Source organism: Triticum urartu, chromosome 1 (genome assembly GCF_003073215.2).
Source record: "Triticum urartu cultivar G1812 chromosome 1, Tu2.1, whole genome shotgun sequence".
NCBI lineage: Eukaryota > Viridiplantae > Streptophyta > Magnoliopsida > Poales > Poaceae > Triticum > Triticum urartu.
In genome coordinates this window covers 493,249,520-493,264,721 of record NC_053022.1, presented here as the reverse complement: position 1 = coordinate 493,264,721, position 15,202 = coordinate 493,249,520, and the positions used below count along the sequence as shown (strand labels likewise).

Genomic DNA, 15,202 nt, shown 5'->3' with positions numbered 1-15,202 from the left:
AGGATAAAATGATATGGCATATATGAACAGTTGTGTTATATTGTCTCATTAAAAACCTTTTGTGAGAAACCATTAGGGAAAAACTCATATAAGGAAAAAAAGAGTACAATATATGCAATCTGGGGATTGTTAACAAGTTATAGTTTGGGAGATTACCCCCTGTGTGCAAATCCAGAGGATGTCTCATATCAATTCCATTGACATGATAATGACATTGTGAATAATCTGTTGGATTTTCCAATATTTTGTTTGCAAATTATTTCCTCACTTTCTACAATTCACGAGGATAAGTGATTTTTGAGCAATGTGCTTTACGATATTGCTCTTGATATAACCTGTAGGTATTGGGTAACACAAGTGGTAGAATCTTGATAAAATCAGGTTATGCGATTCTGCTGAATCTCAACCACATGATTTTGAGTGTGGTTAATCATTCTATTGAGCCATACATATTTTGCAATGCTTTTAGATAAAGCAATATGTCAGAATGATAAGTGGAAATGACCGTTAATTTCTATTTAGATGACTTTCATGAGAAGCCTATTACAGTGAATTCACTCATTGATATGGCATTACTGAGATCAAATAAAGAGCCAATACCATTACATCATATCATGGTCATATTTTGATTTTTTTTATGGAATTGTCCAAGATTTATTGTGAGCTTGAGACATAACCTAATATTTTTATATCGACCATATACCTTTTTGTTGGGGGTTGCACTCTGAACAAAGATAACAAATATAGTGTCAGATTTGACGTAGTTTGCAGTTATATAAGTGCCTTGGAGTTAGTGAGATGTAGAACTATAGGTCCTGATTATCACCCTAGGTATGAATGGATTTGTACACTACCAAGGCAGTATGACCATATACGTCTTTTATTGTTATGATATATACATACTGAACTTCACGTATATGTTTTGGATATATGTAGACTGATTTATGTATTCTCAAGAGAATGCTCAAGTTGTAAGCTTAAGCTAAATTTGGTTGAATCCAAATTTTCCATCTTGAGATGATTTTATGTATTTTTAGGTCTTGTAGAGACATTGATGATGAAATCATCGATATACACTAAGATGATGTAAGGAAATCAAATTTGTGATTTCCTTATTAAAGCACATAAACAATCATCATTATTTGAGCAATCCTTCTGAAGAAAGAACTCAGTTAGTCGGTAGTACCATATGATTTCCGACTATTTCGAACCATAGAGTGACTTTTGAAGTTTTACACAAAAATGTTACGATTTACTTTTGGATCCGGAATTGTAACCCCTACAGGGACTTCAGTATAGATTTTTGAAACGAGTGACCCATAAGAGTATGTAGTCACCGCATCCATTAACTACATGAATAATATTATTTGTACTGCCAATGAATTTTATTATTGAAACATAATTCCACTCATACCAAAAGGGTATCTTACATCATAATCGATGTCGGGTCTCTACGTGAACCCTTTTGCTACAAGCCTCGCTTTCTCACCACCTTATTGACTTTGTCTATGAATGAGAAGTTTTTAGTATTTCATATGGATGATACTTATGAGGAGTAGGTATTACCACGGTAAATACCACTCGTCTGCAGAGCGAGTGCTATTCTTCATTATTTGCTTCCTTTTATGTGAACCAATGTGAGTGCAAGAGACACTCAGCCTGCCTCTTCTGTTGCAAAACATTTTTTTATTTTCTTATTCTTTTTCTCTTTACCGTGCATCTTTTTTTTTTCAAATTGTTTATTACACCACCATCTCCCATGCAACGCATGGGATGTTGTCGAGTTGATAATATAGCCAACAGCCGGCAAAATTATCAACCATGCTCTGCTCATGAAGTTGCTCCCATATATACCTGGCCATCTATAGGGTCGGGTCGGGCTTCGAGCCAGGCCACTAAAGCCTGATGCAAAAAACCCCAGGCCCGAGCCTGGCCCGGCCGTCGGGCCTAAAAATCAGGCCCGAGCCAGCCCATCACGCTAAAAGCCCGCCGGGCCTCTTTGTTAATGCGCCAATACGATGGGCTCGAGCCCGGCCATCGGGCTTGAAATCTAGGCCTGAGCCCGGGCCATGGACAAGGTCGGGCCGACCAGGCCAGGTCTACTGGGCAAACCCTAAACGGCGCCCTCTGCGCCCGTTCCTTCGGTGTACGCAAACGGGCGCACACCCCCCACACTGAGATGGGCCGGCCCATACCGCCTCCCACTTTTCCGTCTATAAGTGATGCAAAAAGAGTGCGACCGCCGGGTTTCGAACCTACTACCTCGCTTTGCAAGCAAGCTACGTTAGCCAACTCGACCGGTAGATCAGACGTGGTTACAAACAACCTTTCTGCTCCTTTATTATTCCTTCATTTCATTTTTCTTATTCTTTTTCCTATTCTTTTTTCCTTTCTCTAATTCTATGAGAATAGTTCAACGGATTATATGAACGTTCTTTGAAATTCGGTGAATTTTTTCAATTCGATGAACTTTTTTCAAATCATATGAATTATAAAATCAGTGAACTTTTTTTCAAATTCGATGAACTTTTTTTCAAAATCAGTGATTTTTTTTAAATTCGTGAACTTTTTTTCAAAATCTATGAACTATTTTCAAATCGATGAACTTTTCCATTTTAATGATCTTTTTTTTCTTTTTCGCGATGTTTTTTTAAATATGTGGATATTCAAATTTTGTTCAATTTTTTTCTAGAAGGAATCACGGTTTTCTATATAGCGTGGATGAGCTTTACCTCTTAAATGTTACGCGTTGCAATTATTTCAGTTGTGCATAGTTGGTCTAGTGGTAAGCCTACCATGCGCTGCTGCTTGTTTGTGCGGGTTCGAATTCCCCCAAGAGCGGAGATTCACAGTATTCTTTTTTGCGGCAGAAATACATTTTTTCAATGGCCAGCGTATTTATGGGCCGGCCCACTAGCGGGCTGCAGTGGGCGCCCGGATCCTCAACCGGCGCTTAAGGCGCCCTATAGGAGCTCCCGGTCTACTGTCCCATATTTGATACTCCGTGGCAGGAGTGCCATCACGTGAACTAGCGCCTGGGCCCACCTGGCAGCCGCACGGCGACACCAGCCGTCGCCGTTGCCGTGCGACGCGTCGGTCGGATCCCCTTCTCTTCTCCCCTCCGTTCCGTTCAAATTCAAAATCCCCAAAGCCGTGTGCGTCTTCCTTCAAACAAAGGCAGGCCGGCCCGCCCCCCTCCCTCCCACTCCTCTCCCAAAGGACCCGAAATACTTTGACCCTCCCCTTGACCCGCGTCTCGCCCTCCGCGTGGACAAGACAGAGGACAGAGAAGCCGGCCCATGGCGACGGCGGAGGCGGGCAGCGCCAGCGGCGCGGGCGCCGCCTACGAGGAGGAGCGCCGGAAGCGGATCCTCGACAACCTCAAGCACCTCGAGGTTTGTACTCTCGCGCTCAAATAACCAGCACGGACCAATCCCCTTCCTTCTCTCCCCCCTTTTCTTACGAGCAGCAGCAGATGCGCGAAAGATGAGTCATTTCGCGACGATACTCACTGCCGATTTGTCTCTGGATTCTTCGCCGTGGCTTCGGATTTGTTTTCAGAAAACTAATTTCTTTGCCTCTTCCCCCCTTTTCTGCAGGATTTGGGCATATCGAAGATGGCCAAGAGCCTGATCCAGGCCACGAGGCAGCAGGACAAGGTGCGCGCATCGCAGCAGCTGCGCTTTCAATCCGGGCGGTGTTTTAGTGAGGCGCGGTTGCCGTGGGTTGTTTCGATCGATTTCGTTGATTTTGCAGACCCCTCGGGCGAGCCCAAAGTCCAGGAAGAAGTTCGAGGCCACCACTGAAGTCAGGCGCTCCTCCAGGGCCAGGACCACTGTTTCCTACAAGGATGATGTGAGTCCTCGCTCTTTTTAAGCCGGTCTTATGGCTTCGTTAGATTTGCTGTGTTTCTAATTTTAAAAACAGTTTTTTTACTATACTCTGTTCGAAGGAGAACATACCCTTTTTGGATGTTGTTTCTGTCATTCTTGCAATCTAATGCATCGGTTGGGCTGGAGTTTGTATATGTTCTAGTATCCGTTATCATTTGGGGCCTGCTACAGATACGAAATACCTGTGCTATATGAAGTTAGATATTGTTGTCCTGCTTCTAAACCTGTAGGTAAAAAGTGCAAATTCGAAAGAAAAAAAAATCCTTTGCTAATCCTGTTTGTGAAGTTCATGGCAACCTCAAATGGGTATTTTACAAAAATGGGTTCCTTAGTGTCTTGATTTGCCCCCAGATGCAGTTTTGTCTTTATTTGACTCTGTGAGGTAATTATTGTCTTTATTTTAATAGTTTCTTTAGGATACTCTGTTTGAAGGGGGATATATCCTTCCTGAATGCTGTTTCTCTCATTCTTGCAATCTGATGCGGTTGGGAACTTGGGATGGGGTTTGTATATGTTCTATCGGCGATCATTTGGGGCCACACTCCTCTGCCGTGACGTGCCTGCTAACACGTATATGAAATATGTGTGCTATATGAAGTTAGATAGTGTTATTCTGTTTCTAAATGTGTAGGTAACAACTGCAAATTCGAAAAAGCAAAGTCTTTGCTAACCCCGTTTTGTGGAGTTCCTCAAATGGGTACTCTACAAAATTGTTCCTTAGTGCCTTGGTTTGTCCCCAGATGTAGTTTTGTCTTCATTTTGTTCATGAAGTAACTTAATTTGTTTTTGCGTTGCCATGCTAATGTTGACACTAGACTGCCATTTGTTTGTTTTTGCAGTTTCCGGAACTTGATGATTTTGTGCGCCGCAGAAGGTAGTAGTCTCACTAACTTTGTTGATTAATCTTGGACATGGTTGTCCCCTTCTTAATGTAATTGGTTACTCTCCTTTATTGACCAGGATAAGTAAAAGTGTGGACAATGGTAGGGGATACACTGGGAGAATTTCTTCTTATCAACAACAACAGCGTGCTTTTAAAAGAGCTGAGAAACTTCAAGATAGTCTAGACCCTGACAACCCGTCGTTTGTCAAGACCATGGTTCGATCACATGTATCCAGCTGCTTTTGGCTTGTAAGATGTTGTTCCCTGGATTTTTGTTTAATCAATTTTGATACATATGCAAGATCAACTAATAGTCACGATTGCGAATTTTCCTTTATACAAGGGTCTCCCTTCTAGTTTCTGCAAAGATCATCTGCCTCCCAGAGAACATAAGATGGTGTTGGAGGATGAAGAAGGTGTTGAATTTGATGCCGTATACATCGGAAATCGAACAGGTCTGAGTGGTGGATGGAGAGGCTTCTCAATGCACCATGACTTGGAAGATGGGGATTCATTGGTCTTTGAATTGGCTGAACCTGACAGATTTAAGGTACTAACTATTTTTCTCTAGTTCCTCATTAATCTGGAGCAGATAAACTTTGTTATCATTGCTGCAAAACTTGCAATCTTGTCCCAACTCTCAATTAAGGTCTTTTTCCTGCTGGGACCGGATTAAGGAGCTCAAGTAGAACTATACAAGTGAACAAAATCATAAATTTCTGAAATCATAAATTACCTTCGAGAGAGTGCATATTAATGTATATAACACAAACAGGGGAAAACTGGTATGATACTGATATGTTCTTCCCTCCTTTTCTTTATGCAAGTCCGCCTCATATTTTGTGTCTTATGTTTAACCATCGATTTGACCAACGAGTTATATACCACAAAAAATATACCATTGACTCATCACCTTTGAAAAAGTTCCAAATGGTATACTTTTTTAGCGGATATAACTCATATTTTATTGGTTAAATCGATGGTCAAAGTTAGACCCAAAATTTGCGGTGCCTTGTATGAACAAAATTGGGGAGGAGATTTGTATGACTATCATCGAGCTGAGGAATCGTGTTGCATGCATACTCAAACAGTAATAAACATCAGGTCTAGCAATTTGTTCTGATGTACATTTAGTTGCATTTTTTGGGTTCTACATCTATAGCCCTTCACATGCTATTATTTATTTGTTGCAGATTTACATTTTTAAAGCTATCGAAGATGGAAAAGAGGCCGAGCCTAATGATAAGAATACTGATGTGGACAGTGATTCAGCCCAGGAAGTTCCTGACCAGACGGATTCACCTGTTTCTGAACCCCCTTCCAGCCCTGAACCTCTAAAAGGAGCTAAAAGAAGAAAGCTCCCTTCCAGCCCTGAACCTCTAAAAGGAGCTAAAAGAAGAAAGCTCCGTGGGCGACGGTAGTTCTCTTATTGGTTCGTCAGTCCTGAAATATAGGTACTTAGGGCAAGTATGTTGCCGTATTACCGATGCGCTCTCCTGCCAGGTCATCTGTTTTGCATCTTTTGTTGGCCTGTTTTAAAACATGGGTGCTCAGTAATCACCCTTCCACTGCGGCAAACCGATACTTTTAGCCATTATCAGCATATCGCCGGCCTAGATTACATGTAAAGAGATGTTCTGGTACCAGTAATCTAGCTTTCGTAACCCCTATATATTATGCTAATATGGTGTGTCTCAAGCACTGCAATATGTTTCTCACCATGTTTATGTGTACATGATGCTAATCATCACTCATTCTGTGTACATGAAGCTTCTGAAATTCTGGAATGTCCAGCATAAGTGAGAACCACAGCTCATGTCACCCTGCGTACATGAAGCTGCTAAATTTCTGGAAAGCTCAAGCTATGTCAATATTCCTCAGCTATTCTCATTCACATTCTCTAGTTTACATCAAAGCTGACTAATTAATTAATGTACAACACAAACGATCCAAGCGTAACAAGTCAATTGTACAAAACATCATCGCATTTACAAGTTAAAATCCTATGAAAACACCAAGATCAGCGAGGAGACAGCACCTCAGAGAGCACGCCGCTGCTTGCATTAACACTGCCAGAGGTCTGTGTGACAAAGGAAGTCCCGGTTGCTGAAGAAGTTGACAAGGATTTACTCATATCAGCTGAGTCTGTATCCGTAGTCTCCAGCAGAACAAGATCCGCCTCAGGCATCATCCTCAAGATGACCTCGAGTTCTCGGACGATCTCTGACATGGAAGGCCTTGCGTCGGTCTCATCCTGGCAGCACTTGGTTGCTAGCAAGAGGAACCTATTGATGCAGTCTGGAGGACACAGGCCCATCCGGCTGTCGACGATTTCAGAAATATTGCCTGATTGGTACGCTTTGTTTACCTATAACATGCACAAAATTAGTTACTTTACTGAACTGTTTGCGTTCCACTTAAATTCATGTGTGCTGAATGATGTTGTCACTTTCTCTAAAGCAAGTTCAAAAGAACATGTTGAGCCACTGCCTGGTGCCCGCTGATATCCCCTCATTAGTTAAACATGCTGAATCATGTTTATACTTTATGTGGATTTCCAAAGCTAGCTAAAATTACAGTTTAAAGTGAAGATTATTTACCTCTCTCACTATGTTCTTCCCATGCTCAATTGGCTTCATCCCAGTCAACATTTCAAGAAACACAACACCAAGGCTGTACACGTCACTTTTATCCGTCAATTTATGAGTCAGGAAGTATTCTGGATCAAGATATCCCTGCCAAAAAGAAAACGAATTATCTCGTTATTCTGCTAGAAAGCGCGGCAACTGTAGTATCTCTGGTATAACTAATACTTACTGGTGTGCCCTTAACAACAGTGGAAACATGACCTGCTAATGTCCCTTCAATATCCGGCACTGGGGCAAGCCTCGAAAGACCAAAGTCAGCCACCTTTGGAACAAATTTCGAGTCCAAAAGAATGTTACTGGCCTTCACATCACGGTGAAATATAGGAGGGTTTGCATCAGTGTGTAGATACAGAATTCCCTTGGAGGCACCCAATGCTATGTGAAGCCTCAACCCAAAACCGGGAGATAGTTTGGCCTTGGCTGCGATCGGCGGAAAATTGCAACATAAGATGAGGTGCTTAATTGAGGAAAACAGTTTGAACAGGTCGAATGGTCCAATGATTGCACTAAACTATCAAGAGTTCCAAATCATATATAATTGATGAAAACACATCTACAAATAAGATTCACTAAACTGATGAGTATACAGATGATCTTGAATTAAGAGCCCTGGCTAGTTTGGATGAGCAGGATCAGCTGGGATCCCGGACCACCCAACCCAACTGGGCCTACAGAATCAATGTAGTACTGGAAATAAAATGAAAATTTTGAAATAAAATTTGAATAATACAAGGTCACTGTGTACTTACAAGAAAGATGATCGCGTAAAGTACCATTTGGCATGTATTCATAAACTAGCATCTGCAAAAATACAATTTCGCATGACAGCATGAATGACAGAAATTAATAGGATTGCCCTTCAGTGTAGCATTAGGCATATCTTCTTATCAGTGTAATGTTGACAAAATATCATATCTTTATTAATAATGTAAACAAAAGAGATGCACCTGTTCATCTGCTTCATCACAATAGCCAACTAAGGAAACCAGATTCCGATGATGCAATCTGGATAGCAGCTCTATTTCCGTGCAGAACTCCTTCGAACCTTGCAGAGAATCCTCATGTGCCCGTTTGATTGCTACAATTTCCCCATCATCTAGAGTTCCTCTATAGACTTTTCCATAACCTCCTTGACCAACTTGAGCTAACAGGTCAAAATTATTGGTGGCCCTAGCCATTTCTTCAAATTTGAAGCACCTCACACCGTCAATTTTGACAGAAAATCTCGACACTGCAAATGGTAATGTGATGCAAATCTTCAGGTGCTACCTCTTGAATAAGATGTCTGCTAGCAGCGTTTATTTGCATAATCAGTTTATTGCATACAAAAGTATTAGTGACTTACGTGACCGTTTTGAAACGGTTCTACTTCTGTGTCTTGAACGCCTTCTCATTATAAAAACAGTGGCTACTGCAGAAAGTGCAAAAGCAGCAGCTATTGCGCTTGCCAGGATACCGCCCATTGCAGTTTTGCTTAAACCCGATGAAGCTTCATTTGGATATTCTGTAAAAATTATGCACAACAGACATGTTACTAGTAACAGATGGGAGTAACTGGTCAGAGGACAGTGGCACCATAGAAACAAATGAATCATGAATCAAAAATAAAATAAAAAATCAATTATTAGTTACACTATGCCTTCCTATCTTCTACAGAAATCTATGGAAGTATTTAATCAAAATAACTTGCCAACGACAAATACTAGATAGTTGTGTTGCATGGAGCCATTAATTGTGCTGACCAAACTAACAGAAAGGCTACAAAGAAAATTGCCACCATTTAGTACTCCCACATGGCCTAAAATTAGAATTTTCATCATAAAACTATGCTTTTGCACAATTGAGCTTCGGAGAGTACATACCATCTGCATAAGAACCAAGTGTGAAATTGAGAAGCTCATATGGACCAAAGATATCTGGAAGAGTAATTTCCCATCCAGCAAGTACATGTCGGAGTCGCACAACCTCAGACATATTGAATAAACTTGTATTGCTTGGGAATAACTTGAGGTGCATGTTGAGCCTTGGACCCACCTCCCATATGTAGTGCTCAACATGTAGCTGGTAAACATACAGTTTCAATAAAGACGTTGTGCTGTCCCCGAAGGCACCTTCATAAGGATTGAAGTCTGTGATTCCTGGACTCTTCAGTCGAAGTCCAACTCCAAGTGGCACGGCACAAAAACACGGTATAGGGGATGATGGGTTGTACTCGTAATTTTTATCTGATGGGCAAGGTGAACAAATTGGGCTAGAGTCTTGTTGCTGTTTAGAGGTTTGCTGGTTTACAGACTGGGGTTGACAGAGGCTGTCTATTGGAGCTCCACTAGAATTCCCACAGACAGGGTTTCCATACAACCTGCACAAAATGACAACAGTAGTGATTACTATCCATTACATTATATTTCAGTTTACAACAGATACAAGTATGCATTGCGAAATCAATTTCTAGTTACTTATTTTATTCTCAAATTCAGAAAGGGAGACTTGTAGCAACTCTAAGTAGACAACAAAGGTGGTGCTGATCACCAAAACAGAGATCAACTAAAATATACTTGCATGTTCAGAGGATGCATTTGAACAGATAATATGGATATGTTTATGTGGTAATGCAAATTGCTGATGCATGATAAAGCATGAGATATGTATGAGAACGTACATTACAGTAACATTTTGGGGAGGACTAAATGCAGCTGGAATAGTCTTGAGGTAATTATTTTGGAAATCCCTGCATGATCGAAAAATGCATTAAATATACATAGTTGATACTATCAGGAAAAATATCTGCAAAAGGGATCATACAGAACAAGGCTTCGATTTCCAGTAAGAACGATGTCATTCCAGATTGTCGAGGGAACATCACCATCTAGATGGTTGTTTTCAACTGACCTGTAAAATGAACTTGTCATGCACATCTAGAAAAATAAAGCATAAAGAGTATATGATTACACAGAAACTATTTACGTATGCCTGTATTTGCAATCATGATAAAAAAAACAACTCATACAGGGTGATTTTGTATCAATCTAAATAAAAGTAAGTAGTACTTGTAAACCAACAATGAGTTGATCAATATACACCTGCAGAAACCCCAAGTCTTCACTTAATAAGATATGATCTAGAGTTCACATTATTTACGTTTGCAGTAAGACAGAAAGATGTCTGAAGCAGGATTTAGGAAACTAAGGCTCAGTTTGCGGTTGCTGAACTGTGTTTTTCTGTGCTTATTTTATAATATTTTGTGAAAAAATATCCAATAGAATATGTGAAGAGTGGTTAAAACAAAGACTACAGTTGGCACAAGTGGGTTGGGCAAACAGTATGATAATCCAGCGCAATGCCAAACATGGCCTAAATGGTGTACTTACAAAAGCTGAAGATTAGGAAGCTCTGAGAAGTTTAACGGGACAGTTCCATTAAGCAAGTTGTGTGACAAATCACTGCCAGAAAACAGAAATTAGTCGAGTGACTAAAGACAATAGACAAACATTATCAGAGGTACATACAGAGTAGTGATATTTGGCGCAAGCTTATTAGTTGGTATTGGTCCTGTCAGTTTGTTCCAGCTAAGATCCCTGAAAATGCATGTGAGTAATAGTAGTTTAGACACCCGTGGAGTTATTTCCTGAAATGCATGAACTTAAAATGGATTGTCAAACTGCTATCTCAAACATAAATCATCAGTAACAAGAAGTATAAGGTATGCCACGTTCAAAGTGCAAGCCATAACATCAAAAGATAATAATTGGAAAATAACTATGCATGTACTTTTAGCAGGGCTAGTGCACTCACAAATAGCCAAGTTCAGATATGGCACTCAGATCAGGAATAGCGCCCTGCAAGTTGCAGTTCCTAAGACTCCTGATAACACAAGAAAAGTTCTCCTCAGTTCCACGAACTCAGTGTAAGTGTAAGAATGACGGATATCAGACATTGGCATGTTGAGATGTTGCTTAATAAAACTGGAACAAAATCATTATATGGAGATATTTAAAATTGTATAAAATAAGGAGGAAAAAGACAAACGTGTAAGGATAGAGAAAGAAAAGATCATACTCACAGCTTTAACAGTGTTTTTATGTTGCTGTATGTAGAAGGGATGGAACTTCCACTGAAGTTATTGTTGTCAGCCTGACTAGAAACAGAAACATATGAATATAAGAAACAGGTGTTTTTTATTTTTATTTTCATGAGAAAAGTTCTACTCAGAATGTGCTAATGGGGCACATACAGTATTTTCAAAACAGGTGACTTTGCTAATTCTGTAGGAAGAGGTCCAGACAAATTGTTGTTGTCAACAAGGCTGCAAATTTGCAAGTGTTCGTTACATCGAAAAACAAATATCAGATACATAATTCCTACTAAACTTTCACAAGGAGAAAATTTTGGGAAAGAAATAGACTTCCACATACAGGTGAAGAAGTAACGGGATTCTCCACAATTCAGATGGAATTTTCCCACTTAATGAATTATTGTTCATGTGGCTGAAATGAATGGAAAACAGAGGTTAGAGCTAAGTTCACATTGAACATCAATTAGCAAAGCATAGGGAAAATGGAAATGAACATTTCTTACAGATGTTTCACATTTCTTAAGTTGGCAAATGACTTCGGTATCGGTCCCAGTATTTGGTTTTGGTCAATTTGTAACCTGTTCAAGCTCTGAAGGTTGCCGATCTCATCTGGTAGGAAACCAGAGAGCTGATTGCCATTCAATAGTCTGCAAAAGGCATAAAACTTAACAATTGGCATAATTTGTTATATACATATTGGGATGTTGCTGTGATTATTCCTCATGTAAATAATAAATGATACTAAGTGTTTTTTTTATGTACACAGTATCTATTGTGTAAGTACTTCTGCGCCAAAAAGATCTTGCATAGGTTTAGCAGCAAAGGAACAGACAAATTATGTATCTTAGAAGGTTCCATTGATTTCTTTGCATATCGAAGGGGGAAGTCAATAGAAAGCACTTACATAAGTTTGAGTGTAGTGATGTTTCCTATCTCTTTTGGGATGCTGCCTGTTAAATTGTTCCACATAAAATCCCTTCATGAAAAATAAGAATTATTTAGTATTAGGATAGAATAGCTTCAGAGTAAACATGACAGCTACTATAAGCATGAGACAAGCATTCAACATCGGAATAGGATTATGGTTTTACTGACTGGTTACTCTCTTCAGTAATTCCATAGTGTAGGATAATTTAAGCCTTTGTATCAAATTGCTACTACGACACCATGAATTTGTATACGTTGATAATACTGAAGTGTAGCAAGTCTTAATATTTAACTACTGCAGAAGAACTTAAGTAAATCAGTAACTTCACACATCAGAGTAATACTTACAGTGTTTTCAGCTGAGATAAAAGACTGACCTCTGGTGCCAAAGTTCCAGACAGGTTCCTCTTAAATAACTGTCTGCATTGAATAAAATATATGCTATCAGGAACATGACAGGTTGCACATTACGCTAAAATAATCAACCCGACAAATAATAAGTGACCTATAACAATCAAAACTACAGGAAAATATGGTGGGATAAATTATCAACATCAAGGGACAAGGGAGATGCACAATTGCCCCTTACAAGTAAAGGTAGTTCCTGTTTTGCCTTCGAGTAAACTGCTTATTATTTTTTGACGCGTCTAAACTGCTTATTATGACCATGAGATACTTTTAAGTTTAAGGCATTAATTAGTTTCTTATGGGTGCATGAAGAAAACATATATTTTATTAGTGATCCACATAATACATAGACATTAGCATTTAATTGGAAAGGCTACTGCTTGTAAACAATCTTGCCTGTTGATAAATAGAGAGCTCATCTTAAAAAACCATGATGACCAGAGCTCATAGAATGAACAAACAGAAGTGAAGATATTATGAACAGATTAGATAGAAGTAGTGATCATACAATTCTGTCACATGAAGCGCATCATTGATTATGTGGCAGAAAACTCCTGTCCAATTAGAAGTGCATGGATCTCCCCTGTTCCAGTTCTCAAGGTTATTCATAGGATCAAGTAAGCTTCGCTTGATAGCCCCGAGTGCATCGACTACATCATTATGAAAAATAAAACACTCAGTTTGTGTGAAAGGTTGAAAAAAAAAAACATAATATAACATAGTGAGAGAATACTGTCTCAGCTGAACATCAGACATAACATCATAAAAGATCAATCGGTTTTCCTTGTTTTTCTTTTCAGAATGGTAGCAGTAACATAGTACAAGATACTCCGCACGCAAGCAGGAGATTACCTTCTGAAGGGTCAGTACTTTGCCCCAGCGCAACATCCAAGCAGGGGAGCATCACAGCCAGAATAACCACGCAGAAGATGCCTCCAAAAGTAACCATCTCTCTCTCACTGTCTGACCGTTTAATTAAGCAGAAACTTCTGACATTCCCAACAGGAATATTGTTCTTTTTCAAGAGCTCTGGGTCCTAAACAAGAAAAATGCAGCAGTGATTAGCATCTAGTGATTATGCCTCATGACAGCCCAAAAGCCAAAACACCCGTGATGCCGACGCTAAGATCAGAAAATAATAGTATATTATTCATCCTTGCACGATTTTTTAATGGGAGGCGCGCTGATGATGGCCAGGCCAATTGGCCAGATGTGATAACAGTCACATGCAGCTGTGCACCAACCCCTCCTTTGCACAAGCAAGCAGATCTATGCGGACTCGGAGCGATCAAACCAAACCATTTTAAAAAAACTGGTGGCAAACATATTTTGCTCGTCTCCCAGCCCAGGGACCACGGCCATGAATGAAGTGGACGGCACCGATAATTACGCCACACTGTTTTGCAGCCACGACATGCCAACTGAAAATCGGGGGATGCAACAGGTACTTGCACCCGATGCCGATGGGCTAAAGTGCGGACAAAGCCACCGGCAAGTGCCGCGACAACGATGTTGCAGGTAGACTGGGACTTCGAACGGTAAATGGATGGGTAAAATGTTTTGAGACGCTTCGGGACGGGATCCGGAGGGGATGAGGAACCGATGGAAATGCCTGGACTGGAGCAATCGAACCAAACCTGGAAATTTTTTATCAACTAAACCCGGAAAACCAGTAATTTTCTGCGGCGCATGAGGCGGAGCAGAATCAAACCTGGCCAGCAGAACAAGATTCGCAGGAATGTCCGCTGGTAGACTGTAAACCAGATGGAAGAATCTGGGGAAGAACGCACCTCGAAATTGCGCCGCGAAGCTCCTCCCTCCCTGCAAGAAGAGGGCGGCAGGAAAGCCGGCGGGGAAGGGGGCGCGGCCTCGCGTCCGTCCCCCCGGAGCTCCGATGCTTCTGTCCTCCCTGCTTAGTTCGCTCCCACACGGGCACGGCGTTCCTCTCCGACCACCGCCTGTCCCTGCGGCCGCGAGACCTGTGTCGTGCTGGTACTGGTGGCAGCAGCAGCAGAGAGAGAGAGAGAGAGAGAGAGAGAGAGAGGAGGGAGGCGACGAGGCGAGGCTATCGTAGGCGCCGTGGAACTGGAGTCCACCGCCGTCGTGGCGCGCTCGTTATATGAGTGGGGTGGGGGATCCCCCGGCTGCTCTTTTTTTTCTTTTCGTTTTTTTAGGGACCCCGGCTGCTTTGGGCGTAGACTGTGCTGGAAATTCTTTTGCAATAGGGAATTTGCACGCGAGCCCTTGTGGAACCCCGCTATCTCACCAGCTAGATGGCCCCGTATCAAGGGGACGCTACAACGGTATTCCCTTCGTCCCAAAATAAGTCCGTCTCAAAATAAGTATCTTGCCAAGGGAATAATATGATAAC

The 15,202-nt window shown here is 41.0% G+C and overlaps 2 protein-coding genes across 3 annotated transcripts; one reads left to right on the top strand and one right to left on the bottom strand.

The window, feature by feature from the left end:
• The first annotated feature begins 3,178 nt into the window (after positions 1 to 3,178).
• Positions 3,179 to 6,459, top strand: LOC125521807 (B3 domain-containing protein Os05g0481400-like). Its single transcript, XM_048686874.1, has 7 exons — positions 3,179 to 3,395; positions 3,600 to 3,659; positions 3,757 to 3,855; positions 4,733 to 4,767; positions 4,854 to 5,025; positions 5,120 to 5,326; positions 5,970 to 6,459. The coding sequence occupies exons 1-7, from the start codon at positions 3,300 to 3,302 to the stop codon at positions 6,195 to 6,197; spliced, it is 897 nt and encodes a 298-aa protein (XP_048542831.1). The 5' UTR covers positions 3,179 to 3,299; the 3' UTR covers positions 6,198 to 6,459.
• A 180-nt stretch (positions 6,460 to 6,639) lies between these two features.
• On the bottom strand, positions 6,640 to 14,980 carry LOC125521796 (probable LRR receptor-like serine/threonine-protein kinase At1g06840). 2 transcript variants are annotated; one of them, XM_048686855.1, is made up of 21 exons: positions 14,622 to 14,980; positions 13,684 to 13,867; positions 13,340 to 13,481; positions 12,772 to 12,843; positions 12,401 to 12,472; positions 12,000 to 12,143; positions 11,837 to 11,908; positions 11,656 to 11,727; positions 11,485 to 11,559; positions 11,217 to 11,285; positions 10,931 to 10,999; positions 10,793 to 10,864; positions 10,227 to 10,313; positions 10,084 to 10,152; positions 9,287 to 9,783; positions 8,770 to 8,928; positions 8,372 to 8,655; positions 8,174 to 8,225; positions 7,594 to 7,844; positions 7,377 to 7,511; positions 6,640 to 7,144 (listed from the first exon to the last, which is right to left on the bottom strand). In XM_048686855.1, the coding sequence occupies exons 2-21, from the start codon at positions 13,778 to 13,780 to the stop codon at positions 6,797 to 6,799; spliced, it is 2,838 nt and encodes a 945-aa protein (XP_048542812.1). In that variant the 5' UTR covers positions 13,781 to 13,867; positions 14,622 to 14,980; the 3' UTR covers positions 6,640 to 6,796. The 2 variants fall into 2 exon arrangements, with proteins under 2 accessions (XP_048542812.1, XP_048542818.1); XM_048686861.1 differs by lacking the exons at positions 13,684 to 13,867; positions 14,622 to 14,980 and having other exon boundaries at positions 12,801 to 12,843.
• Positions 14,981 to 15,202: the final 222 nt, after the last annotated feature.